The sequence below is a fragment of the Passer montanus genome, unplaced genomic scaffold (assembly GCF_014805655.1).
Source record: "Passer montanus isolate IOZ18808 unplaced genomic scaffold, ASM1480565v1 scaffold6, whole genome shotgun sequence".
Classification (NCBI taxonomy): domain Eukaryota; kingdom Metazoa; phylum Chordata; class Aves; order Passeriformes; family Passeridae; genus Passer; species Passer montanus.
The window spans coordinates 467,927-494,828 of NW_024371037.1; the positions used below are offsets into that span (position 1 = coordinate 467,927).

At 38.9% G+C, this 26,902-nt stretch overlaps 1 protein-coding gene across 2 annotated transcripts in view; it reads left to right on the plus strand.

The window, feature by feature from the left end:
* Nucleotides 1–24,451, plus strand: part of GRAMD4 (GRAM domain containing 4) — a 75,160-nt gene extending 50,709 nt beyond the window's left edge. For both annotated transcript variants that reach the window (XM_039726679.1, XM_039726680.1), the window contains exons 5-19: nt 2,667–2,728; nt 4,631–4,763; nt 5,266–5,291; nt 7,096–7,187; nt 8,710–8,801; nt 9,731–9,779; nt 10,610–10,681; nt 11,975–12,018; nt 12,117–12,226; nt 13,457–13,611; nt 16,439–16,586; nt 17,059–17,152; nt 18,222–18,306; nt 19,935–20,003; nt 20,547–24,451. In XM_039726679.1, coding sequence (XP_039582613.1) covers nt 2,667–2,728; nt 4,631–4,763; nt 5,266–5,291; nt 7,096–7,187; nt 8,710–8,801; nt 9,731–9,779; nt 10,610–10,681; nt 11,975–12,018; nt 12,117–12,226; nt 13,457–13,611; nt 16,439–16,586; nt 17,059–17,152; nt 18,222–18,306; nt 19,935–20,003; nt 20,547–20,648 — 1,333 coding nt within the window. In that variant the 3' untranslated portion in view covers nt 20,649–24,451. The remainder of the gene's footprint in view (nt 1–2,666; nt 2,729–4,630; nt 4,764–5,265; nt 5,292–7,095; nt 7,188–8,709; nt 8,802–9,730; nt 9,780–10,609; nt 10,682–11,974; nt 12,019–12,116; nt 12,227–13,456; nt 13,612–16,438; nt 16,587–17,058; nt 17,153–18,221; nt 18,307–19,934; nt 20,004–20,546) is intronic.
* Nucleotides 24,452–26,902: the final 2,451 nt, after the last annotated feature.

Consider the following 26,902-nt stretch of genomic DNA (forward strand, 5'->3'; position numbering starts at 1 on the left):
GTGCTTTAAATGGCTGCAATCTCTAGTTGCATAAAGATGACCCAGCTTCATGTTGGGGATGTGTTGGTGTTACCAGTTACACCCTTTTTCTGGGTGGAAAGTGTGTCCAAGAGGAATTAATGCAGCTTGTTATCTTAGGTTCAGGCTGCGGTTAGGAAGCCCACATAGGAACACAGTGTTGTTCTGGGGACTGTTTATGTTTTTCAGCCTTTTAAATCATCTCTGGCATAAAGGCTGGTTCAGAAACTTGGAAAGATAATTTCTTCCCTCTGTCAGTGGTCTTGATGAACTGGATGCTTTAACATGACCTGGTTTTGGAATTGAACTTCCCAGTAGGTGTGCAAGCCCAAACAATGAATTCTGAGCTTCCTGTCACAGATCTGTCTGAAGTGGCTAATTATAACCTGATTCACAGGTGCAGTAATGAGCTGTCATTAACCTGATGATTCGTAAAGGTCAGGTTCTTCATGGGGAAGAAGTAACAGGCAGATGGCAAGTAAGGCATTGCCAGAAGAATGAAACAAAAGCACCAAGAAGGGCCAAAGCTCACTGTCATGTGCTCCTGATGGAGCCCAGTAAAGCTGCTCTACAGAGCTACTTCTTGATGAGGTTTTCTTGATTTTTTGCCTAAGAAACGTGGGGAGTAATGACGCTGTGCTTTGACATGCTGGGATGTATTTTGAAAATACACCCCAGCATGTCAAAGGAAGACCCAGGCTGAAGGCTCTGACAGCTGACAGTGGTGGGATCTTGTCTTGGCTCTGTCCCAGGAGTTCTGGTGTGACACCACCCCAGTCAGTGCCTCTACACAGCTGGAACTGGCTCCTGCCTGATTTTAATGACCACCTCCTTTCCACCTAAATGTGGCTGCAGCTTCAATGAAGCACAGTCCCAATGACAGATTTCAGTTGAAAATGCTCAGTATATGGTGTAGCCATCTGGTGTGTGGCTGGTAGAGGAAAACAAGACACCACTGGATAAGAGTTGGTGCAAATTTGATCATGTTTATTGCTGTCTGTCTTGAGAGCTGGAAATGGAGGAGATGCAATGGTATGGGAGAAGAAGCAAGGATAGGGGGTGTTTTTAGGCAAGGAACCTGTGGCTTATATAGACACTGGGGTAAAATGGCATGGAAACCAAAGTCAAAGTTTAGCTGAAGAAAATAAACTGATGACATTTCAGATGACTTTTGAAAGGAAGAGTTGCTGCAAATACAGAAGCCATGGGGAAAAGTCCTGACGAATCATGAAAGCAAGTGTCTTCCAAAGTAAAAACCATTGATTTCATCTCTTTAATACCAGTAAATGTTGGGCTGTAATTCATAAATCAGTAAATTACTTCTAAATGTTCTTTTAGAAATGAACAAGGATGTGGAAAGCTCATTAAGGATCAAGAATGCTTAGGAAGGAAGGGAGGTAACAAGTTCTGTAGTTTCTCCATCATGTTCATTGATGTGTGGTAATGTTGAGCAGCACACAGCAGTAATGACCTTTTCCATGTGCAGGCAGTACAGTGACATCTTTTCCTAATGTCCTTTCTAGAGGAACAGCAGGAGAGAGCTGTATGTCCAGCTGTATTGCTGCAATCTGCCCAGTGCAGTGGGATTCCTCTTCTTGCTCTTCATTTGCTGACCATGTTTCACTTGGTTCCCTTTCTGAGGAGCAAAAGATGAAAGGAATATTTGAAAATGCTTACATTGCCTGATAAATGAGTGATCATGAAATTGCACAACTGACACATTTATTTCAAGAAATAATCTTTTCAATCATACAACTCCCTGTCAAGTAAAGTTTGCTGTGGCTGGTGTTATGTTGTCAAAGCTCCTGCTTGATTAGAAAAATCTTTCTGTATGATATCTGCATGGATGACTGAAGACTTTGGGACTGAAGCCTGAAGTATTCTCAACTCAGGCTGGCAGTTGGAGGCTGTGTACAAATGTAATTTGAAGCCTTGCACATGTACAGAAAGCCAAAAGCATTTGTGTTTCAAAAAATCTGTTAATTTTTAATGGATGAGAATATTCTTGAGTCATTTTGAAAGGTGAGACCAATGATGCCAGCTACTTGACATATATTTTTAGAACATTTTCGTTGCAGTTTCTCAGGCTATTTCAATTTCTCAAGTTATTTTTCAAATTGGTTGTGATCTGTGTATTTTGAGAATTTACAACATAACATTTTAAATAATTCTGAACACCTGTTCCTCTTGTGAACTTGTTTGACCCTAGTAGCAAATTCAAGATTTGTGTGTTAAATTGTGGTTTTGTTCTCATGCTGTGGTTATCAATTTGTGATATGGAATCCCTTTTAATATATTGCTGTGGGAAAAGTCGTGGCTCTGAAGAATTTTCCTGGCAGGCACTGCAATGAATATATCACACAAAGGCATAAATAATGCAAGAAATTTAATACTACATTGTTGAGCAGTTGTAAGATGAAATGGAGCTGTTGGTGACAGCAATGGCCAAACCCCACCTCGCTGTGGGTGGTGTTTCCCAGGATCCCAGTGCAATGAGTATTTTGAGTTTTGTGAAAGGGCGTAAGCTGGGTTTCTTTTGTCATGATTGTATAATCTCAGCTATGGAAACCGTGGAGGTTCTGGTGCTTCCTTTACCTAAAAAGGAATAAATTCTACCTCTGTAACATTTCAAATTGTTTTCTTTGTAGGGCAGAAGATGTGCCTGCAGCTCAGCAACCTGCAAAGCCACAGGCACAAGCCAATGGAACAGGTGAGCTTGGTCAGATCTCTAACAGCACTTCAATTGGATTTTTTACTCCTTTGTTTTTTTTTAGATCCTTAGAAGATCAAATCTTGCCTCTGAAGAAGCTGATTACAAATGACAATGCAAGGAACTTCTCTCTCTGTACATGGTTCTGCATTTACTTTTTGTAGTTAGCTTAGCATACCTGAGCAAGGAATTTATTGTGCATTGTAAGGCCTTTAGGTAGAGTTAAGTAATGAAACCTGTTGGCTCACTTCATCATTCTGGCATGCTTTGCTGATCCTTGACTTACCAGAAAACAGGTATAATACTTAGAAAAAATGTGCTCAATTGCAGAAGGTCTGTTATGCCACTAACCATATTACTATTTCCTTTGTCTAAAAGAAGAGACATTCTGGAGAAGGAGTAAGATTAAGAATTATTAATTTGTTGGGCGCCTACACGGCCATGTACATTTCTCAAGCTGATGCTAATTATGAATTCAATAATGTACTGATGTCTGAAAGAGCTAAGGCAGCAGTCAAATTCTCAGTTTTTCAGTACACTTTTACTTCCCTTCTTACAACTTGTGATTGAGACTTAGGCTTTAAAATCTGTGGACTAAATCTGAAATTTCCCTCCTGTACTTCCATAGTGTCAATGCTTTCTGTTATGTGAGCGACAACCTGACAGCTTTTTCCTCTTGTCAAAATTTCTTTCTCAGTATTTTCTGAAGTATTAGCGTGTGGGAAGCTTCATATTTTTATTCTCAAATGGAAATGTTGTCCCAGCTGTAAACAGTCACTAGATTCCTTGTTTTTCTAGATTTCATTGGAAATCATTAATAAATGGTTTGATTCTATTTCTGAGCACCACTGGATTTTTCTCATGAACTTAAATGCATAATTTTGACTGTTGTGATTGGCTGATGAATCTTCCATGCCTCTGTTTAATCATATATTAATTTAATGGAATTCTATACTGAATTTGGTCATGGAGTAATTATGACCAGTATCCTCTTGGTGCCATTGCTGTATTGAGCTATGTTTCCAAATAGTCTGTCTGTTCCTTCTAGACCACAATTTTGTGAGTTAAAGGTGATTGTTTTGTTCTCACTTGCAGTGGCTTAAGGCTTTTAGCCTGATTTTATTTCCATGTACCCCTATATTATGTTATATTTTTCCACTGAAACTGATGTACAGAAAGTGTGTATCACTTCATTATTTTGCTGTATAAGACTTCCCACGTAGTATTATGACTGTATATTCCACATACAGAAAGTGGTATATGCAGCATAGTTTCTGAAGGTTGACTTTAGAAGAAAAGAAACTGTGTGGTTTTTTTTTTGTATTGCTCTATAAAGATGCTCACTCACAATCTTGATGAACTATCAGTGGTTGGAAAGTGGAAGTAAAAATGCCTCTAGCAGAATCTTGCTTATGTTTCCACCTCCCTTTCCTGTCAAATCCCTGTGGCTGCAAGGTGGCTGTCCAGCTCTCTGCTCAGGAGTGTTTTGCTTTGCACTTGCTTTTCCCAAGGTGACCCTTCAGCACAACAGGGAGCACTGAGATTTACGTCAGTCTTGCATTTACAGGAGTCTCTTAACCAGAAAATGGTTTTATGTGTTTGCTAAATATTACTGTTTGTTAGGATGTTTTACTTTTTGTACTTTGGGTAATAAGATGCTTCCATGTGCTGTCCTAAGAGCAATGCAGGAGTCTCCTTTAGTCATATTTTACCAAATTAATGCAGTTGGGTTCCTGTGCAATGGCAGAAGTAAGTTGCAAGTTTCCACAAGGAGTGTTGGTGAAGGATGGGGAAGCTGTGCAAAGTGTGCTTCCCAGCAAAGCACAGTGTGTGGGAATGGGCTGGCATTGGAAAAAGATGTCTTCTAGCATTATCCTGATACCTAGTGCTTCCTTTTTATAGATAAGAGCTGTCACACAGTCTCCTCAAGACTCCAAAAGTGGTTTTGTGATAAATTTGGGGAGTATGTTGAGGACTTCAGATTTCAGCCAGAAGAGAATACAGTGGAAACAGAAGAGCCGCTTAGTGCTAGAAGGTAAATCCCTAATGTCATTTTGAGAAATTCTTGGTGCCTTTACAAGTTACTTTTCTCCTCCTTTTTTTTTTCTTCTTTTTTAACTAACCTTTTGTATGGTTTGAGCAAGTGTTTCAATAACAAATAATAACGCAGAATAGTGTTAGTACAGAGTAGTACAGAACTACCTCAACTACTACTGCTTTGGACAAAACAAAAGATTTTAAGTTTATCTGCTGCCTGAAATAAAATAAGATTTGTATTGTCTATCATGTTTTGTCATATGCCTCCCAGAAACAGTGAACAATGTCTTAGTTAGGCTGGAGAGCTTTTAAACTTCATTTTTCAGTCTGGTGCAAGGTAGACTGTATTAGTTACTGGAAACAAATTTTGTAACAGGCAAGAATGAAGCTTTATACACATATAGTTTATAACTGTGAAGAGTATTTCTAGGATCAAATGTGCACAAGTGTGCACTTATAGTTGTCTATTTAACAAGTTGCTTTTATCTATTATTTTTCAGGTTGACTGAAAATATGAGAAGATTAAGTAAGTACTTAGCAGTATTTTATTCATTGTGTTTGTTCTGGTTTCATTTGGGAGAATACTTGTGACTTGTTGTCAGTGGTGTACATGCATTGCCTTCAGAATACCTTTTAAAAAATAGTATTAAAGTTAAATTTTGGGTGGTTCCTAACTTTCACTAGGTTAGCCACAAAATCTAGATCCCTGTTGTCCGAGGAGCCTGACTCAGAGCTCTCCAGAAAGTTGTCACCAGTGATTTCCAGTCTTTCAGGTCTCAATCTTCTCTGTGTGCTTGGTGTGGGCTGCTGCAGCAGAGCAGATGGAAGGAGTCCATGAGCTCTTCCAGTGCCTTGGGTGTGCCCTTCCACTTACTTCATCTGCTGCTTTGCTTGTGCTGCTGATGCTTAAGAAATCTAAGTGCTAGTTGTTTAATTACTTCACCTAGGAAGTGTGTTCAGGATACCTCGGTGTCAAGCCAAACAAACTGGGACAGCAAGTCAGAGGCTGTCTTGAAGAAAGACTTAGAATGTTGTGAGTTCCCCTGCAAAAGAGAGTGAGAGCTTCTGAGACTCTCTGTGCAGGAGGTATCATCATTCTTCTCATCAGGAAAGGCAAAACTGGTGTGGTCCAACAGGGATCTTGGTGATCTTGCAGCAGCCCTCTCCTGTTTCCTTGTGTTCCCTAGCTAGTTTGCCCAAGAAGTGAAAGAGGGTAAAGGATAAGAGGGTTTTAGGGAGCAGAGGAAGAGCTCCTCATGCTCTTGCTGGCTGGATGTGTCTGTGTGTGGGCCTCTCCCAGCACAGTCAGTCTCCCATGCAGTGACAGCAGGAGCACAGGTCTGCAGAGGTGGCAGACAGAGTCATCTGCTGGATTGCTTGTCTTAGGAAGCATGAGCAGCAAAGTGCTACCAATGGGTAGAGTCCTGCCAAGAGATCTAGCCTGGCTTTAATGTGGCTGGTGAAGCAGCAGCAAGGGAGGGAAGGGCTCTGGATGTTGTCTGCCTAGAGTGTAGTGAAGCCTTTGATGCTGTTTCCCAGAGCATTTTCCTGCAGAAGGTGGCTGATTGTGGCTTGGAGAGGTGTGTGCTTTGTTGGGTAGAAAACTGGCTGATGGCCAGGCCTAGAGAGTGGTGGGGGATGGAGCTGCATCCACCTGGTCAAAAGTGGTGTTCCCCAGGGCACATTATTGGGGTCTGTCCTGTTCAGTATCTTTGTCTGCACAGCAGGATGGAGTGCTCTCTGTCAGTTTGCAGATGACACCAGCTTGGACAGGAGTGTTGATCTGATGGTGGGTAGGAAGGCTCTGCAGAGGAAATCATTTAGGGGCGTGGTTTAGTGGTGGATTTGGCAATGCTGGGTTAATGGTCAAATGCAATGATGGTCATAAAGGTCTTTTCCCACCTAAATGATTCTGTGGTTCTAAGTTGTTGCTTGGTGGCTTGTAATTCAGTCAGGTTAATGTACATTGTTTTACAGGGAGACAAACTGACCTTTACAGTGGTCTTTGGGGTCGTGTGAACATGGCTGAGAACAGGCTGCTTTTAGCATCTCGGGTACCCTTATAAATGATATTGATAGTTTTCCTTTGTCTATACTTAAAAGCCGAGACGTAATCTTTGTCTTGGGTAACACTTCAGTTTTTGGAAATGCATTCTTTAATTTTTCAGTTACATTGGTGGGTTTAATTCTTTTTCATTTGGATATGCCTTTTTATCATTACATGTCATGAATATTCCTGTAGTTTTCTAATTTGGTTGTTTGTAATTTACAAGTGATTTAACCACTACCAGCTAATTCTAATACTGTGGTTTTTCTCAACTTCCATTTAGAGAGAGGTGCCAAACCTGTTACAAATTTTGTGAAGAATCTTTCTGCCTTATTAGACTGGTATTCTATCTACACTTCTGCTATTGCCTTTATTGTAAGTTATCCTACTCCTCCAGGAGCAGTAAGAACTTGAAAAAATACATTGTTTGCTGAAATTCTTTGAAACTGCCATACCTGAGTAAGGGTTGTGCTACAGTTCAAGTCCATTCAAAAAGTGTAATTTCATTTGACACAAAATACCAGTAGTGGTGACTTCTGTAATATACAAAACCAGTTAAATTGTGTTTCCTGGGTCTCTTGTAGCGTAGCTTTGTAATTGTTAAAATAACTTAGAACTCTCTGGGTATTGTTCACTCCTTTCTTGTCTCCCAAACCTGGTAATTCAATGGTTACTTCAGCCCCTGTGACATTTCTTCTTGTCTAGGGCTGAAATGCTGATAGTGGTTACATTTGATGAGAAGCTATTGTCCCCATCAGGGCTCTTTGCCATTTGTTAGGATCATACTGATGAGAGGCAAAATGCCTTGATTTCAGTAGTGCAAACATCAGGTCTGTGAGCTAAGTTCAAGCACTTCTATGCTATCTTCATGAGGTTTGGATGCTGCAAAGAGACATAAGTATCTAGTGGAGTTTTGATTTGTTTTCCTTCCTCCTATTGTTAATTAAATTATCTAAATTCTTTTGGTCATAGTGTATATGAAATGAATTTCTGTCAGAGGAATTGGCAGTAGCTGTGTGGTGAAAATGTCACACACCTTTTTGTTAAATAATATCTCCCTGTAAGTTATAGACCTTGTGCTATTTTGCATGGCACAGCTGAATGAATATTGAGGAGGAGACTTCCCTCCCAGTGCCCTCTGTCTGTCCCTTTTCCATATCTGCTGATTTTTCTCTTGCCTCACCTGGTAAGCCCATATTTCAGATAAAAACTGAAAGAAGAAACTTGAGCTGTTTTTTTTTTTTTTTGAAAGCTCTGGGACCTGGGAGCCAGAGCAATGTTTCACTTTGGGGTTGTCAGTAAAAACCGTAGTGTCTCTCACAGAGAGACTGTAGTCTCTTTTTAGAAGCTGGATACAGAATACCTCTTGAAACTTTTTGTGTTTGTACTTTTTACATAAAATAAAACCTGTTTTCCTGCAATATTTTTAGTCTTGATAAAAATTTGGGATTTAATTGACCTGAAATAATAGAGTGAGAGTTTATCCTTTTGCCCAGTATGGGGCTAATTGCTGTAACCACTTCTATACCATGGCTTCTGTGCCATCCATATAATGGTCATGGAGCAGATTCACAGACTTGAGGATTTACCTCTTTTTTTTTTTCCTCCAGCCCCTTCAAGTAATTGTAGTGTTGAAAATACCCAGTACTCCCTCTGAGGCAGCTGAGAACTAGTTAAGTGTCATCTCTGGAGATCTGGTGCATTCTTAGTTTTGATTTTGCATTCCTGAGTGTGGGGCCATTGTCAATTACAGCGTGGCTAAAATTTATTAATTTTTTAAAATATGAATTGCATGGTTCTGAGCCCAACAACACAGTGGGAAGTGGTGTTTCATGTAACTCACTGTACCCCAGTTTGTAATCCGCATCTCTCTTTGTTTTTTCTTCTTAATCTGCAGATTTACATCAATGCTGTATGGCATGGCTGGGCCATTCCTATGTTCTTATTTTTAGCAATTTTGAGGTTATCCCTAAATTACCTCATAGCCAGGTATTTGCATAAATACTAGCTTACTCTCTTAAGTAATGTTTTGTTTGAAAGATGTTTTGTTCTCCTTGCACTGAGTTGTAAACTGCTACCTTTTCCAATATTGTGAGTTACATTTAACTCAGGGAAATTCAAACTCAAATATCCTAAGTGTCATTGCTCAGTTTCTGTAATCTTTTACTATTATTGGGAATTATCTTAGTATCCTGTGTCTTGGATTGTCATAAACAATGTTGCATGCTCCCAGACAAATCCCTCAGCACACTAAAATTCTAATATTTCTAATTCTGTGATGTTGAGAGTACTCCAAGAACATCACCTTCAATAGTGAAGCTTGCTGTTTTTCCCAGCCGAGAATGTTCACCTAGGCCTAAAATGGCAGTTTTGCCTTTTTCCATAGCTCTTGAAATACTTTATCCAAAGTAACTTGCAGTTGTAAAGTCAGTCTCTTCTAAAAATTAAAGCTGGGTTGTTTTTTTTTAATGCACCTTAAAATGGTGTAGAGGACCTTAACGTGCATATTGTAAACTACTTTTCTGACTTGTTAATTGATACTTTCTGTTTGACATTGTATTCCCTGGAAATTGCTGGTAGCAAATAGGCTTCTGAATAAGTTGAATGTAATTTTCTTCACATGGAAAAATAAGAGAAAAATATCCCTAATCCTTTACTCCATGCACACCATTAAGTTTTCTTGTAAAACCCACAAGTAGTGATTCTGTGTAGTATCTACTTAGCTAATATTATTAACTAGCTGTTGTTAGCCACTTGTGCTTCTGTTATGTTGTGGGTTCTTCATTAATTTGGGGATTATATTATTTGCTTTTAAGCCGTAAGTGCTTATTGCAGAAAACTGCTTTTTAACCTTTTACAAATAATCCGTGTTGATGGATGGAGTTCTTGCTCTCTTTAACTATTTCCATCATTCCTAGGGGTTGGAGAATACAGTGGAGCATTGTGCCTGAAGTTTCTGAACCAATGGTAGGTCTTTGATGAGCTTCACCTGTATCCCTGCAGAAAAAATTGCACCTTTAAACCCTCCCCTGTGTTTGTGTGGGTGGCTGGAAAGAAAGGGAAGAGCAAGCTGCAAGTGAAGACACCACATTTTTTTCTTTCTCTTGTAATTTAGAAGTCTTTAGTAGCAGCACTTTTGGGTTCAGATGCTTCACTCTAAAATATTCCAAACTTTAAACACATTTCTGAAATTAATTTTAATTTATCAGCTTGTGACAAATCAGGTCCTGTGGGATCTTCAAGAAGTCTTGCATTCTGTTTTCTTTAGGAACATAAAGTCCATCTGTTAGTTCAGCATTGCCAGCCCCATCACTGGGTCTGGGTACACATCCCTAAGTGACAGATCTAAGTGTCAATTAAATACGTCAAGGGATAGTGACTCCACTTTCCTGGGCAGCCTGTTTCAAGGCTTGACAGCCCTTTTAATGAACATTTTTTTCTGAATAGCTGATCTACATCTCCCCTGGCAAAGTTTGAGGCCATTTCTTCTTGGTCTGTCACTTGATACCTGGGAGAGAAGACTGACCCCCCACCTCATTACAACCTCCTTTCAGGTAGTTGTAGAGAATGATAAAGTCTCCCCTGAGCCCCCCAAAGCATTGAAAACTAAAAATAATCAGCACTGAAAGACATAAAAAATAGCTCTGAAACAAGGGAGGAAAATGGTAAATGCAGAGACTATTAAAAGTGAGATGAGTTTTGCTAAGAATGTTGAGGGGTCACCTTGTTCTGACAGGTTTTGTAAAATACATTTTATCTGAGCTGCAAATCAATGGATTGTCTCTTTCTTGCCTAAGGAGCACCCAAAAGAGGACCTGACCGTGTCTGAAAAGTTCCAGCTTGTTCTAGACGTGGCTCAGAAGGCTCAGGTACTGTGCTGCTCTCTGGCTCCTCCTTAGGAACAAGGGGGTTCATGCTCCAGTGGTCAAAGGAGGTTGTTAGGCAGCATGTGAAAACAAATGCTTAAAGAAGAAATACTTTTCTTGCAAAGAGAACTTTACCCGTGAGCAGTGGAGATCTCAGTAAGATTCCTGGAGTTTCTGAAGTGGCATGATGCTTCAGAGAAGGGGTTGAAGTTCTCTGACTGCAGCTCTGAGCAAGCTCTGGAGAGGAACAGAAGCAACTTCTCACAGTTTCCTACCTTATGTATCATATAAGCTTCTGATAATGTAGATTGGGTGGTGAATCTTCAAAATGTACTGGAGTGTGGATCCATATCACAAATCTAGTCATAAAACTGATGTAGGAGACTCTGTTCCTTTAAGATTTAGCTGAAGGCTGTGGTCTGTTTAGCTGTGTTAATTCAAGAGTTTGCACTTCATCTCTAAAACAGCATGTTTTAAAAACTCCACCCCCTCCAAGCCTTGAAATCTGCTGGTGATGGAGAGGCTGAAGGAAGGTTTTCTCCCCACTCTGAGTTGGATGAGGTAGCAGCTGAGTGACTGCAGCACCCAGTTGAGCTGCAGCCTTGTGCCATGCTTGGTGATGTGCTGCTGTCAGAAGGGGTTTAACCTTCCCTGCTAACTGGGACTGCTCAGCTCCTTCCTTCTGCTGGGGTGGTGCAGGTTTATTTATGTGAACACCTTTGGAAATTCATTGGGAAGGTGAAATTTTCAGGATTGGTCAGAGAATATGGCCTGAGTCCTGAGCAGGGATCAGTTGCCTCCCCATTTGTTGGAATTAGTTTAGATTTGCTGTCTCCAGTGGTTTATCATAAAACCTGATAATGTCTGTTTCCAAGAAGCTAGTAGTCCTTTTGATGAGCTAGTTACCACTTCCTGAAATTTCAGCACTCAAATTGTCTGAAGAGACCTTCAGTTTTGTTACCTACTAACAGAAGCTCTTTACTCTTAGATTGACAGCTTAATTTAAAATATTTGCAGTAATGTAAATGTTTTCCAGTCATGACAGTGGGATCAAATAGTTTCTTCACTTGTAAGGATCAATCACAAGTTACAGAACAAGGTTAAATGAGATGGAAATCGTCATGTATTTACTCAGTTGTGAAGTATATAAATGGCTAAAAATTAGTTTAAAAAAAAAATCAGTTCTGGGAATTGCTTACCAACAAAGTCAGAAAGCTGTTTGTTTCATTATGTGGACAAAAACCCCCAAAACAATGCAGAACTTAGTTTTAATTCTCTTGCTTGCTTCTTATGCAGAATCTTTTTGGCAAGATGGCAGACATACTGGAAAAATTTAAAAAGTAAGTTATCAGATGTGAGATATTCTTGCCTTTTAAAACAAGACCTGACCAATATCTGTAACACTGGTAATAAAATTTTGCCTCTTTTTTGTTTTCAGTTTGTTCATGTGGGTCCAGCCAGAAATAACACAGAAGCTCTACATTGCTCTATGGGCAGCTTTTATTGCATCCTGCTTTTTGCCCTACAGGATTCTTGGGCTTGCATTGGGTAAACACAATAAATAATTCACCTGTTACAGTCTAGACTTAATGGTTAAAACTTGCATGATCTTTAGAGGGAGAATTTTCAAGTTTAAGAGAGAAAACCTGCATTAATAAATCATGCAGTGTTTTAAAGTATTTTTATTGTGCTTGGCATCATTTGTCATGACCATTTTGAAAACCATCTCAGTGTATAATAGGAAAAGACTGGATAATGCTTTTGCTTCTTGAAGAGGAGAAGTCTAGATGAGCTGTTAGCAGAACTTCTCAGACTGTCAGCTCCAAGGCTTGTGGAAAATCCTGTATGTTGAGAGTTTTTTGCTCCTACATCCTTGTAGATGAAATATGTAGCATGACACAGGAGGTATGAAAATGACAATTTAGGAAAAAATAAAAATATTAGTGGGATTTCTGGTAAAACTTGGAGGATGGGATGGACAAAACGAACAGACTACTGTGGGTCTGTTACAGATACTCAGTCTCAGCTGGAAATTGAGAAAAGGGTTCTCACTACATCATGAGACTCTTTTTGCTAAGGTATGAAGCTCTGTACTGTGAATGAAGAACTCTCATTTTTTTCATTAAAGCAATGATGTAATCAAATGAGTATTACTTTTAGTGGCACTGATCTTCAAATTTTGTTAGCTTGAACATAAATGTAGGTATGCTTGACACAGCAATTGAATTTAGATGCATGAGGAGTAATTGTTTGACTCTTAGGAGATCTGAATTGCACTCAGTAAAGTTTTGAGAGGGTATTTTAAGCCCATTTTGAATGGCAGAATGCAAGGAAATAACTTGTGTAAGATAGGAGTTGGGACTGGAAGATAGAGTTTTATGTAGTACGTGAGAGCCCTCTGTTGCCATTAAAATTCTTGCAGGAGCTGCATAGTTGAATGCTCTGGTGTGTTTTTTGTTTTGGTAGTATATAATGTTTTCAGAATGCTTCTGGTAATAAGGAACATATGCTTGAATTATTCAAATGTTCTTCTGCATAATAGTGGCCATGTAGATGTTTAAAAGAAATGTTTAAAAGAACTGGGGATGGGAAGGAAAGAAAAATAATTTTCTGGTGTTGGAAGAAGAATAATAAAATAGTAAACCTAGGAGAATGATTTTAACACTGTGGCTGAATATACAGAATTCTGTTTCATTTGTGAACTTTTGAAAATATGATCAAAACAGTGATATTCTTAATTCCTCTTCAGCATTCAAACTGAAGTGACCTTTTTTTCAGGACTCTATGCTGGAGTCAAGTTTTTCCTTATTGATTTTATCTTCAAACGATGCCCCAGACTAAGAGCTAAGTATGATACTCCTTATATCATCTGGATAAGTCTCCTGACAGATCCTCAGCTCAAAGAAAGATCTAATGCTACAGTGTCGAGACGGGTAAGGGTAATGAATCTTTTTGTCCCTGTGTTCTCAGCCTCTGACAATCAGATCCCTTTCTCCCTTTTCCTTTTCTCCAGTGACTAGAGCACATTAAAGAGAAGGTTAATTAAATCCTTACAATCAATGTTAGTTGATTGTAATATCCCTTTTTTATTGTTTTCAAGATTTACAGTTCTATGGATTCTGTTTCTTGTGTGAAAGCAATCAGTTATCAAGAATGTGTATGTATATATAGATATACTGTGAATCATGAAGCTAAACACAAATATAACACCATCCATATTCATATCAATTTCTTTAATCTACATTCTGTGTAATTCTGTTGTCAAATAAAATCTTTTTGTATCCACCATCTCTATTCTTAGACATCCTTTTATCAGTGGAAATTTACATACTTACTTAAATTGAAGTGCAGTTCAAAAAATAGATAAAGGCTTGAGTATAATACGCAGTTTTCTAATGGGATAATCACTAACGAAGGTAGTAAGGTAGTTTACATATTTAGACATGATGTCTCATGGTTATTTATATTAGGTGACCTTTTCGCATAGTGGTGATAAATGACTTCATGTTCGTACTCCAGCCGTACATTTTTTAAAAAAATGTCATAGTTTAATCACTAAGTATTGTGTTTTGTGCATTGTGGTAAATTCTTTTGGGGCCTGACATGGTAACTGAGTCAGGGTTTTCCATATCCCTGGATTTGTTAATGTTTATTAGTTTAAAAATTAAAATAGTGTACAAGACAGAGTAAACTTAGACACCATGCAATATTAATTGCCTTTGCCACCACTCTGACCTTGTGTCCTCAGAGAACAGTCCTGACAGCAATATCTGATGGGTAAAGGTTGTATGTCAAAAGCTGATGACAGATCAGGTGAAAAGGAATACCTCCAGGTTGTTGGTGACGTTTTTAGACAATCAGGACTCTTCCAGCATTACAAATCCAATCCCTTCCAGTTAGATTTAAGGCTTATGGAAATGCTTTTCTCTTAGTAATTGACCACTGGTTGTCTCAAGCCTGAGTGGTAAGAGGAAACATTTGCATGTGTTAGGCAGGACTAGAAGTAAGGGCAGAACTACTCACATTTTCAGCCACCAGATGGGTAATGGTACTGAAGTTTCAACTCCATTTTTAAAATCTCTTTATATAACAGGTAGGTAGGAAGCAGTGTAGCAGAGAGCAGAAATAGTCCTTATTCCAGCACAAAAAGCGTTAGACCTCTTTCTTTGATAATTTTTATATTTTGGGGCATGGTGCTTCACCTGATTGTGTGCATGTGCAGCCGAATAGCTTGTCTAAGAAGGCCTTCAGAAAATTCTTTCATCTTCAGTTGCATACAGATTGTTGAAGAAGCTGTTATTTTCCTTGGTTCCAGAGACTCAGCACCGCAGAAGTGATATTAGTTACCATGAGCCATTTGCTTTCCATGTTAACTTTATTTTTTTCCCCTGAGGCATCATTGTCTTACAGATACCCTAAAAAGGCGGATGGCAAATGCCCTCTGCTGTGCTGTTTTGTCAGTCTGGTTTCTAGTTAGCAATTGCAGTTCACAAGTTTTCATTTGCTTTGGATTTCTTTTCCTGGTGTGTAAATCCTGTGAGGTGTTGAGTGCTGCCAGTTCAGTGCAAAGTAACAAAAAAGCAGCTGAAGGTTGCTTGGCCTTCAGCAGCATTGGGCCTTTACAGAGGAAGTCCTGAGCTTGGTGTTGTCATTTTGCCACTTGTTCAACTGCATGTGCATGGCAGGGCAAAGAGCAGAGCTGCTAGTGCCAGCTCTTGGAGTGATGTGGGGCCCCACCAAGATGAAAATGAAAGTGCAGGCGAGCTGTCCAAAGGAAACTGCCTGCTGTCCTTCCAGAAGCAAGGCTTGTTGCCAGAGCAGTCTCCAGTGACTTTTAATCTCTGTTTAAAGTAGATTTTACTCAAGTACTATGGTTTTAGGAGCTCCATACTATTTTTTTTCCTTCCCAAGGGTGCCAGCAACCATTCAGATTTTGTTTTATGTGTCAACACTCTCAAAATTCAGTGCAACTTCAAAGCACAGAAAAGATCACTGCTTCTAATGCAACCTGAATAAATTGAACTGGTGTGCTCTAACCACTCGTAACTCTTTTTTAATTGCATTCATTGTGTGTAGTCTCTTGGTTTGTGAGCAAAATCTTGCACTGCCAGTTCATGTTTTATTCTGTGTATTATACTGTTAAATAGATTTCACTTTTTTTCTTTTGTCACTGTCACATTTGTGTTTATTTCTTTTCCTGCTAGCTGTCAGGGCATGAAAAGGTATGGATCATAGTGTGGAAAACTTCCTTTCATTTCCAGCATCTGTATTCATAATGAGTTTATGTAGTTCTGTGTGGCTTTTTTCCCCTCTTTTTCTTTCTAAACTTCTTTTGTGCGGTAATACTTTGTTTATCTCTTGAAAACAACCCAAGTACTGATAATATATTGTCTGTTAGTAATCCCACTAGTTACAATCATTTGAGCTATTTGCAGTGACTTAGCTGTATCTAATGAGACATAGCCTTTACTGTGGAAAATGGTATTTTAAAGGTACATTTAGCACCATGTGCTTAACCCCAGCAAAGTGTGTCCATCAAAGGGCAGCACTTTGAAAGGTTATGTTCAGGTACCATATAAAGGCTTGTGCTCTAGCAGAAGCATAGTGCACTAGTCCAAAGTTAATGTATGGAAGTAGTTAATGAAAATTGTTGCATTATAGATTTTTTTTTTTTAGAAGGAGTAGTTAGCTAAATTATTTTTGAGAATGTAGCTTAAATGTTGCTGCTAAGATTTTGGAATTGTGTTTCTTTTTCTGTAGCTTCAAACAGCAGCTGCCAGGAGTTACGTGGGCTCGAGTGCCCCAACTGGAATAAGCAAAGATGAAGACACAAGTCGTTTTCATACCACCAAGAGAGGCAATTTCCATGAAGTTTTTAACCTGTCAGAGAATGAACGTCCTTTGCCAGGTATGATGCCACAGGAAGTCTACATTAGTAGAATATTTTATAAAAAGCCAGTGATAGTTTAAAGTTGAATTCCTTTTCTGTGCATTGTATAGGTGTAAGCTTTTGATTTAAAGGTCTTGCTTTAAATTAGGATGAATGGAGAAGGTCTCTTTCATTCCATACCCTTGCAGCTCTTGGAAAGAGTTCACAGCCTGGTGTTCCTTTTATGGTTATGCAAATCCAATAGTCAAAGAGCACAGTTGTGTGGGTGGTTTTATTTTGTTTTTGCTTTTTTGTTTTTCAAAATGAGTGTTAAAACAGATGTTATGGTGTCTGGAACACCTGATTTAGGCTTTTCTTTCTAAGCACTTTTGGTTTTAAGTATCTAAAGTTTAATATTCAGTGTTTTCTAATGTATAAGGAGACTGTTGGGGATAGTGCCAGTCTCTCTTTCTATTTTTTAAAGTCAGATTTCTTGTTATGACTTTTTCAGTGTGTGAAAATGGCTGGCGCTGTTGCTTGATTAACAGGGATCGGAAGATGCCCACAGACTACATCAGGAATGGAGTTCTCTATGTCACAGAAAAGTGAGTCATTGCACTCCACACCTTCCTTAGGAGGGAGATGCAAGACATTGAAGTGTTTGAATCTGAAAAGGGTCCTTTAATAATGCTTTGAAACAAAAATGCCATTTCAAGGTGCTGTGCAACCTCAAGGAAGCATCATAGGAGAGGGGAAGCTGAACCTGGTGTGTGACTATGCTTAACAGATGAGATTTTGCCTTGGAAAGCCTTCATAGGAATGCAAAGTAGCTCTGTACACACAGCTGTTAGAAGCTGCACTTCTTGATGTGGATAACATGCTAACTGTATAGATACTAGAAAAGAAACCTAAAACCTAAGTGGATGTTGAAAATTGTGATCAACATCTATTTGACAAATTTTCTAAGTTTGGAATTTTTTTCAAGCAAGCTGAATGCGTAGCTTCCTTGAAATAACAGCAACAAAAAAGAAAAGTAAAAAATAAGCCTTGGATTCAAATTGTTATGGGTGAGTGGTTGTTTTTTAAAATTTCCTTGCTTACCTCCCAGCCTCCCAGGACTGAATAGCTATGGTCATTACTGTTTGGGTCGTGCACTGAAATTCCTTTGGAGTGTAATGAAAGGAAGTAAAGCTCATCTGTATGCAATGTCACCTAGTGATGGAGGCTGCTCTCCAGTGTTTAGAAATCTGAGCTTTTGTCTGCAGCACAATAACATGAAACTAACACAGTGTTTCTCATTAATCTTCTTTTAGGATGGTGAAAGATGTATAAGCCTTTTGACATTTGGTATTTCAACTGTTTAAAGGATATATGTCCCTTGTGTGTCTTTAAAATGCTTGTCAGGTTTAACCATTCAATGCAATAATATAAATAAAGAATTCCTGTGTGTGTATGCATACTGTATGTTCTGGGCTTTCAGACACACCAGCCAGCTGCTAGAATTTATAAATATTTGTGCTAAATTAGAAGCCTTAACTGAACTGAATGTCTTTTTTTTTATTTTAAAAGTTGTTTTAAATTGTGAGATTTCAAACTCCAGAAGAGACAAGAGGATATTTGAGAAATTTATTTTAAAACACTGTCAAAATGAGCACTTTCTTCTCTTGTTTTCAGTTACTTGTGCTTTGAAAGTTCAAAATCTGGTTCATCAAAAAGAAATAAAGTTATAAAGCTGTCGGACATAACAGATATCCAGAAGGTATGTCTTGTTGGTGTTGTAAACAGGGGAGAAAACTGATTTTCTGTTCAGCTAGTCATGTTTTGCATTTGTGCTTTCGTTGTCTTGGAAAAGCATGCCACTGATAATTTGTATAAGTGAAATGTAATTCTTTGATTATGAATGTTTCACAGAACTGCTTTTTCAGACTCAGCACAAACAAACTTGCTATGAGCATGAAGACAAACTAGTTTACTAACCCCTTACAATCCTGCATTTTTTTTTTAGAAATTTAAGTTATGTTTTTTACAAACTCCAGTGTTGACCAGAGCTATGTAGGCCTTAAGATCTATTGGTAGCAGGAATTGTGTAATACTAACTTCAGTTTGGGTGTGGATATTGATAGATGTACAAAACTATATCTAAAAAGTAGGTGCCTCAGAGGGAGGCAGGATTGTTGTCAGTGGAGAAAGGTAGATCATTAGAATAGCCAGACTGGGATGGGCTGGAGTTCCATTCAGCTGGGACCCATCAGTAACAGAGGCAAGAAGTGGAAGGTTGGAAGCATAACAAGGGCAGTGTTGTCCTTCCTCTGGTTGAGGTTTATCAGCCTGTGGTTACTAATGGCTTTACTGGTGCCTTGCACCACTCTCTATGGCCTTTAACATCACTTTTTGTTACCATTTCTGAACTTGTCCCTGTCTTGAACGCAGATACCCTTGCTTTCTGCTACATCCTTACCACAGATTAAATCATGTTGAGCAAAGAAACACCTCAGCCTGGTGTCTATTACTGCATAAGTACCTCCAGATTTTCAAATTAATTCCTTCTATTTCTGTGACATGTCTATAAAGCAGACAGCTTATTCTCAAATTGAACATTCCTTCTGGAATTAATAATTCATATTAATGGATTTCAAACATCATACTTCAACTTACTTTGCTGTTCAGTAGGCCTTTACTGCCATAAAGTTTCTTTTGCATCTGTGTAGTGTTTTTAATGAAGATGAGACAGAGATCTTGCAGTCAAGCATAAAAAAATACTGTGATTTTATTTGGGAGGTAGGAAACCCAGGTCTGACTTGAATGTCACTTTCTCCCTGTGAATACTCCTAAGTTCAGCCAACTGTAGTCCTTCTTATCATTATGGACTTTGTAAAAAAACAAGCAAGCAGTCCATGTGTGGCACTGGGTGCTGTGGTTTAGTTGAGGTGATGGTGTTCAGTCAACACCTGTTTTCTATCTAATTTTGAAAAAGAAACCTTTTCTGGTCTGCTTGCTGTTCCTTAAAGAGTGGGTGGATGTCACCTGTGGGTGATGCGCTCAGGCCCATCTCACACGTGCCCTGCCCGCCCCATCTGGCTGCCCGCGTTCCCCGGGGGCTGGGGCAGGACTGGTGCTCACGGGGGGCTGGGGCTGCTTCCAGCAGCTCGGGAGGAAGTGGAGAGGAGGGTCCTGGCTGTCCAGGTGAGGCTGTGCCCAGCCTCAGAGAATGAGCCTCCAGAGATTGGCAGCTGGCTTCATCCTGGTTTTACTAGAGGTCTCTTAGTTGTGGCTGGGAGGACATGCCAGTGATGGATTGTGTAACCTCTGCAGCATCTTTTGCACTTGTTCAGTACAGAAGGTATCTTATGTCTTTGTGTGTGGCTTTTTTTTTTTTGCTTTTTTTAGTATAAAGTGCTCTCTGTTCTCCCGGGATCAGGGATGGGTATTGCTGTATCAACACCATCTACACAGAAAGTAAGTAGCTGGCTGTGTCTGTATTGCTGTGTTGGATTTCTTACCTTCTTTTCCTCCTCTGGTTAGCAACAGCATAAAGGCTTTTTTATCCCCTTATGCCAGTGGCTGGCTTTTTTTCTTTAAAAAAAAAAATTCACTTGTCTATTATTCAGTATGTCTGTCTTCAGAATTTTAATGATTTAAATATTCAGCTTGGTCTAGTGCATCTGGAGTGTTTTACTGTAACACTTCAGAAATCTTTTCCCCAGCAGTCTGCTATGCAGTCTGAAACAAAAAGCTGTTGGCTTGAGAGTATCCACGGGGGAGGAGGCTTTCAGGTGGGAGGGCCTGACCCTCAGATGAAGTTTTTAAGGAAGTGAAAAATATTAGAAAATATTAGAAAATACGTCACGTGGTCAGGGATTTAATAGAGAAAATTATTATTTTGTCTTTATCAATGCATTTCTACTACAATTAATCTGTTCCTAGTGACTTGACAAAAAATACACCTAGAGGAAACTCTTTTTCTGTGTGTGACATGATGTGTTTTTTTCTGTCATTTAGCCTTTGGTGTTTGGTGCCATGGTACACAGAGATGAAGCTTTTGAGGCAATTTTCAGCCAATACATGAAAATAACATCTGCATCATCCAACACTGAAAGCTAGTGTCTTATCTTGGAGGAGCTAAAGGAAACTTCCTTCTTGTATGACTTGGTAGTGAAATAATGAACATCCTCATCTATTTTGCAATAATTTTTCCTGTCTGGTGGTTTATATTCTATCTGTTACATAAACCAAGTGTATTTTATATATGCCTTCATGTTTGTTTTTAAGGTTTTTGTAAAAAAAAGACAAAAAACCAAATGAAAACAGTGAAAGTGCTATCATCACTATTAGCCTTGCACATTAAGCACTTTTAATGTTTATTTACTGACATTAAAAGCTGGGAAGATGCTCGGAGACCTGACTATATAACAGATTGATCCCTTTATTTCCAGTGATGTCACTAGGGATTCATTTGTCCCTTTATCTTAGTTGTTTTTCCCTGAGATGTGAGAATGATGACTGCAGCAGCCTGAAGTCACCTTCTTCAGCTTGGAGTTTTTAATTGGGTCCTTTATTAAAACTGATGGCAATACCAAGGAAGTATTAGCTTATTAGTATTTACATACATGTATATACATACAACTGCATTTAAAATAACTCCTCCTTGATAATTTTTGCATTGCAGAAGGATGTTTTACTGGTTTGGTTAACTTCAATTTTTCCTGCGTAGAGATGTTTAAATTACTTGTACAGTGAATTGGAGGAGAAAGTTTGTAACTATATCTTCCTTTCCTCATTAACAAAAGCAAGAGGAAGGAAGGCAGGCAGATACTTTTTATAAAAGAGGGCACCAAAATGTTGTTCCTAAAATGTTAGGCATCTTATAATTATATTTCTATAGGTACTTGTCCTAGAAGGGCTCAGCTGTTGTACATGTTGCATGTACAAGGCATTTGTATGTTAATGCATTAAGACTTGAAGGCTTTTTGTGCTGGGGAGGTGGGAACAATTAAGCTAAACTCAGATGTGATCTTTTTTAATTTGGCTCTTTTCTTGAGTTACCTTGTGATAAAATTATGCTACAATATAGCAACTGAAGGCACAAGTTCCTCTCAAAGCATAATTTGAGGAGCGTTGGTGTGCTTCTGTCTTCCCCCTTGCAGAACTAAATTTTAGTAACAATTAAACCCAACTGCCAGGTAAAACAGGAAGGCTGCACTCCTCTAAACTCTCTCAGGCCTGTCTAGCAGCAAAGCACATATTGACCTTTGTCTTTAATATTAGAGAGCTTTTATACTCTATATAATAGCACCCATCTGAGAGGTTTAGAGTTTTATTTGCATTTTCATGAAAGCACAGTAGGAGTTATGCCAAGCCTTCCAGAATGTCTTTTCCTTTGCTATGTCTTTTGAGTTGAGTAGTATAGATGTCTCCAGACATTATATGAATGGCCCTAAAAAAAAGCAATGGTGATGCAAATTCTTATGTAAAATGAGACTTAATTTCATGGGTTTTTTTCTCTGCTTTTTGAACAGGAATTTCCTTTCTTTGTAAGGAAAGGGGTAAAATGAAGGAAGGAGAGGGGTGTAGCAAACACCAAAGGGTGTTTATCTCTTAGCACAGTTTTAAATTGAAGTGTGTCAATAAGTGCAGAAGTAATGAAGAAGATGGAGGTCAAACTTATAAACCTTATTTTAGTCTGGCCATGAAAAGATAGGCTATGAGAACTTAATACAAATTTTATGTGAAGCAGTAGTGTTGAATATCATAATTTGAGTATTGTAAAGTGAAGCACTGATGGGGTATGCCCTGGGTGGAGATGCAAGCAAGAATAGGGAAGAAGCCACTGTAATGGTTAAAATGCAATTTTCAAGTTCTCACTTTAGAGTAGCACTGGAACATGTCTGTACATGACCTGAAAAATGGGTGCATTTCTAAGACCACCTTTGGCATGCTGAAACTCAGGGCCTGGAAAATTGAAATACAAGTGAACTGGTGGGAAATCCATTTTGCCACAGTTTTATAAAGTGGATGTAGCTTGACAGTTTATGGTATCATAACTTTACACATTCAGGTTATATGTTTAAGAAAAAATTATTGATCTTAAATATTTCTCATCAAAACTACTTTAAAATCAGTAATTTTCCTTTTTGTAATTGCTACATATTATAATTTGGCTTTTCTTTCTAGAATCTTCCTTGAATAGCAAGAGCAGCTAAAAAATAGGCATTAAAATAGCTTAATGTTATATAAATCTTAATCAGATTCATTCATTTTGTCTTAAGAAAAAAATCCCTTGGGTGTGTTTTAAGGTTATCCTTTTTTTTTTTTTGAAGAAACAGAAAACTATATTTTTTACAGAGAGCATGCTCTTTTTCTTATTTTTGTATCATTTTTCAAGTGTAATTTATACCTTCACTCTGATCATAACAGCAGTTTCAGTAGGAGATCAGTTGACTTGCACTTATTACCTCCTCCCCTCCCACCCTTCACTGGTGACCCTCGTGTACAGGGTTGTCCTGGATTCTGGTTCCTGGAGGAGCTGTAGGATCCATACTCCTGGTGCCAGGACAATTAACCATACCTAGGCTTCCGAGAGGGAGAAAAGAGCATTATCCTTTTCCCAGACTGAAATGCCTCATGTGTACAATATACTCTTAAAATTTATTTTCTGAATGAAGAAATTAGAAATGTCTTACGAAATCTAATGTGCTGATGTTTGAAATGAATCCACGCTTTAACAGTGTGAACTTAGAAGTTAGCAATCCTTAAAGCAGCAAACCTAGTGCAAACTGCAATGCAACATTGGTTCTAGTGTAGAGAAAACAGACTGGATTTCTTTGTTTTGGGGTTTTTTTTTAAATAGAGTTGTAATATAATTGACGGACATCTGTGTACATACTTTGCAAATTTCACTTTACATTGGGTTATCCGGTTTCCCTGCTGCACAGCTGCTCCTGTGGTGTCCCTGACTTCAGAGACTGAAGGTGACCTTTGGGTGTTTACTTGTGCTTTTCTCCCCTGCACCCTCCAGGGTCTGGAGGGCAGGAGGGGACAGGCAGTGAGTGAATGTATCCTTGACTTGTGTGATCACACTGAAGCTCCCACCTTAAATTCCAATCTTCCCACTTAGTTTTGCAGTACAGCCTGGTGCACTTCGGAAACAGGCTGGGTCGGAACACTTAATGTAAAGTGCTTCTAAATAGCTGAAAGTGATGTTCTTGTCATTCTGTCTGTCTGATGCTGTTTATATTTGCAGTTCTGTTCATGTCTGTGGATGTCTGGATCATTCACGTGTAATTGGATTTAACTTCTAAAGAAGTTCATTGGTTAGTTTGAGTCCCTTTTAAAGACAATAAAAAAGGGAGATGAAAACTGACTAATTCTTTATCACTGACCATTTAAATTCAAAAGCGAAACAAGCTGAAATATGAAATCATGCCTTTCTGTGCACTGTAGCTTTTGTGAGGCAAGATTGAATGAAACAAGCTATTTATTAGTAGCAACATCACACAGGATGCCAGCAGCAAAACTCTACCCTCATTCTGCAAAGAGAAAAGGAATTTTACCCGACTGTGAAGAGATGAAAGGATGTACCTGTTTTTTGGCTACTTAAACCTGTTTGAAAACATTGGTAGTTTTTATTGAACTCTGTACATTTTGGCAGATGTTTAATTTCTACTAATCATTGAAATATAATGGATGTTAAAATTTTTATGTCTGAAGTTTGAGTCTATATTTTGAAATTGTAAATAATTCATTATCAGTGTAACTTTTGTTCGACAGAAGACTTATACTGTATGAATAATTGAAATAATGAAATTATTTGCCCTGTACATTTTTTAAGAAAATCTTGTTTGTTTAAAAAGTCTTGTATAAATTATAATTTTTATTTAAATAAACCTAAAAATGCTTTGTGCTAATGCTTCTTGCAAACCTCATTTATTTATCTATCAAAAGTACATCTGATTTCTTGGAACAAAGTGAGTTAGTGCTTTTTGGCAGATTCACAGCCATCTCTGGGGGGAGGCGGGTGGGTATCATTGCTTTTGAAACCCAAGGAACTTGAATTTTATTTGAAATAACTCTATTACTTTATTGGAGAGTGTATGTATCTTTTTGGTTAGGTCTTTTCTGTGAGTACATCAGTCACTTGTAGTTACATGGTTGATTTAGTGAATGAAAAAGCAAGCAGTGATTTCTAAGATTCCACTGCGCTGCCAGTGGGCACCGGCGGTAGGGATCGACCTTTCCATCCCAAGGGTGTGCAGGAGGCGTGCTCAGCAGCAGCATTCCCTACTCAGGAGCAGCTGTTCTGCAGCCCCTGTGTCCCCTCAGCTCCCTGGTCACAGCAGCCCACCCTGCAGTGCTGTGCCTGCGTGTCCCCTGTGCCCCTGCTGGGGGTCAGTGGGCAGGCTCCCCCATCCCTGCTGTGTTCCAGGGAAGCTGTCCTGCTGCATTCTCAGACCTCTGTCTGCCCTCAGGAATGTAATCCTGGCACTGACCTGCCAGATCATCTAATCCAGACCTGCTTGTTCATCTCTACAATGCTCCAAGTGTTTGGCTTGGCTGAAATAGCTCAGTCTGGGACGGATCCTCCACACCTGAATGTGTGCTGCTCTCCTTATTTCAATATTTAGTTTTCTCCTGGTGGCAGCAATGCAGCTGGGGATATAATGTATTTTAGGCTGGTATTTTAAGTGTTCTGACAATACTTAACTTGTTCAGAGAATACTTAACTTCCCTGTTGTACTGGTTTAATGTGTTATTTGTTAAATGTTTGTACAAATGAGTTGTACCTGCAGCAGTACTCACACAGAGGCTGGATTCAATCCCACCTGCTGTGGAAGGAAAGTGTGGAGCCTGGGAGTCTGGTTTTGGCTATAGACAACATGGGGTGTGTGAGGGGACTTGGTCTTCCTGAAAACAGTGCTTGCTGTGTCAAGGTCACTTCAGCAGTCCATGAAAAACAGAATTGAGTTGAACGAGCTGTTCTGCTCTCCATGTAACTCCAGTTCCTACTGCAGAAAGGCATTCCAGCCACAGTCTGCAGTGTCACCCACACACGGTGACTTAGTGCATGTGAGCAAGGCATGGCCTTGGCCAGTCCTGGATCAGTGATAAAGTGCAGTTACAGCATTCAGCTTGGAGAACCTGAGGGGATTTTTGCTGCTACTTTCAAGTAATTTTCAAGTTAAGTCTGAGTTCTTCTACTGAATCCCTGAATTCGCTAAATTGCTCTTCTTAGTTTTAGGTTAGGCTAAGTGTTTAGTACATTAATTACTGGCTCATCTTAGACTTTTGAGTATTTTTATTTCAAAAGTAAGAAATACAGAAGATGTGAAAAGTTAATTTTGTTTGTCTTAGAGAGGTTGGAATACTGCAAAGGGATCAGTCCCTTGCAGCAACAGTGTCCTCACTGGGCTGTGGATGCTCCAGAAGTTAGGTGGGCGTAATGCAGTGCCTGAAGGGTGTAGTTATGAACATGTCTTTAATATTAGATTTAGCTTGAACTGATGCTGTATTTAGTCAAGTTGGCTTTGACTGGGAAGCAGAGAGATGAGGGGTAGATAAATACCTTTTTCTGTTTTTTAAATAGCTAGCACTTTACCTTGAAAGCTGGAAAGCCTAGTTGAGATGCGCATTAGGCAAAATTTCTGCTTTTATATTCTCTCTGAAGTTCCTTCCATCTTTGCCAATTTCTGTGACATATAGTTGCATATGGATAATGACCTCCTTCAGCTTTCCTTTTTTCACTATCCTTCCCTACTCAATAGCAAATATTGATAAAAGTTGCTCTTTTTTAATTCCTAATTTTCCCAAATTTCTCCTTTGCTGTCTGTGACAGTTTTGAATTCAGAACTTTTCCACTGGTTCCTCTGACCTTTGTTTTTCTCCTTCAGTGTCTTTCCAGTTTTCTTCCTCTCACAAAAATAACTCTGTAATTTCAGTTCTGATTATTTAGAGATACTGATGGACCATGTCCCGATGAACATGTCACAAGTTCACTAAAGCTGCCTTCACCTCTTACATCTTCCATTTAGTATAAATTGGAGCTAAATTGCTATATCTGCTGGTTTGGATTACTCAGTGGCTTCCCTTCTCTCAAGCTAATTTGTCATGTCTTTGCCCCTGATCATATACATGACTGGGAAAGAAGATGCTTCTTTAACTTGTTGAGTGAGCTCTTCAAAGCAAGCAATCTCTTCTTGAAAAAGCCAGTTTTACTGCTTGCAAGCATTGGTTGAGCAAAATGTGTATCTGCAGAGGAGCAAATATAGATATAGATGATTTTGCCTACTGCAAAATGGTTTTTGGGAAGGAATGTTTGAGCCTAAGCCATTTGCTGAGGCATCTTCATGCCATCTCTTGAG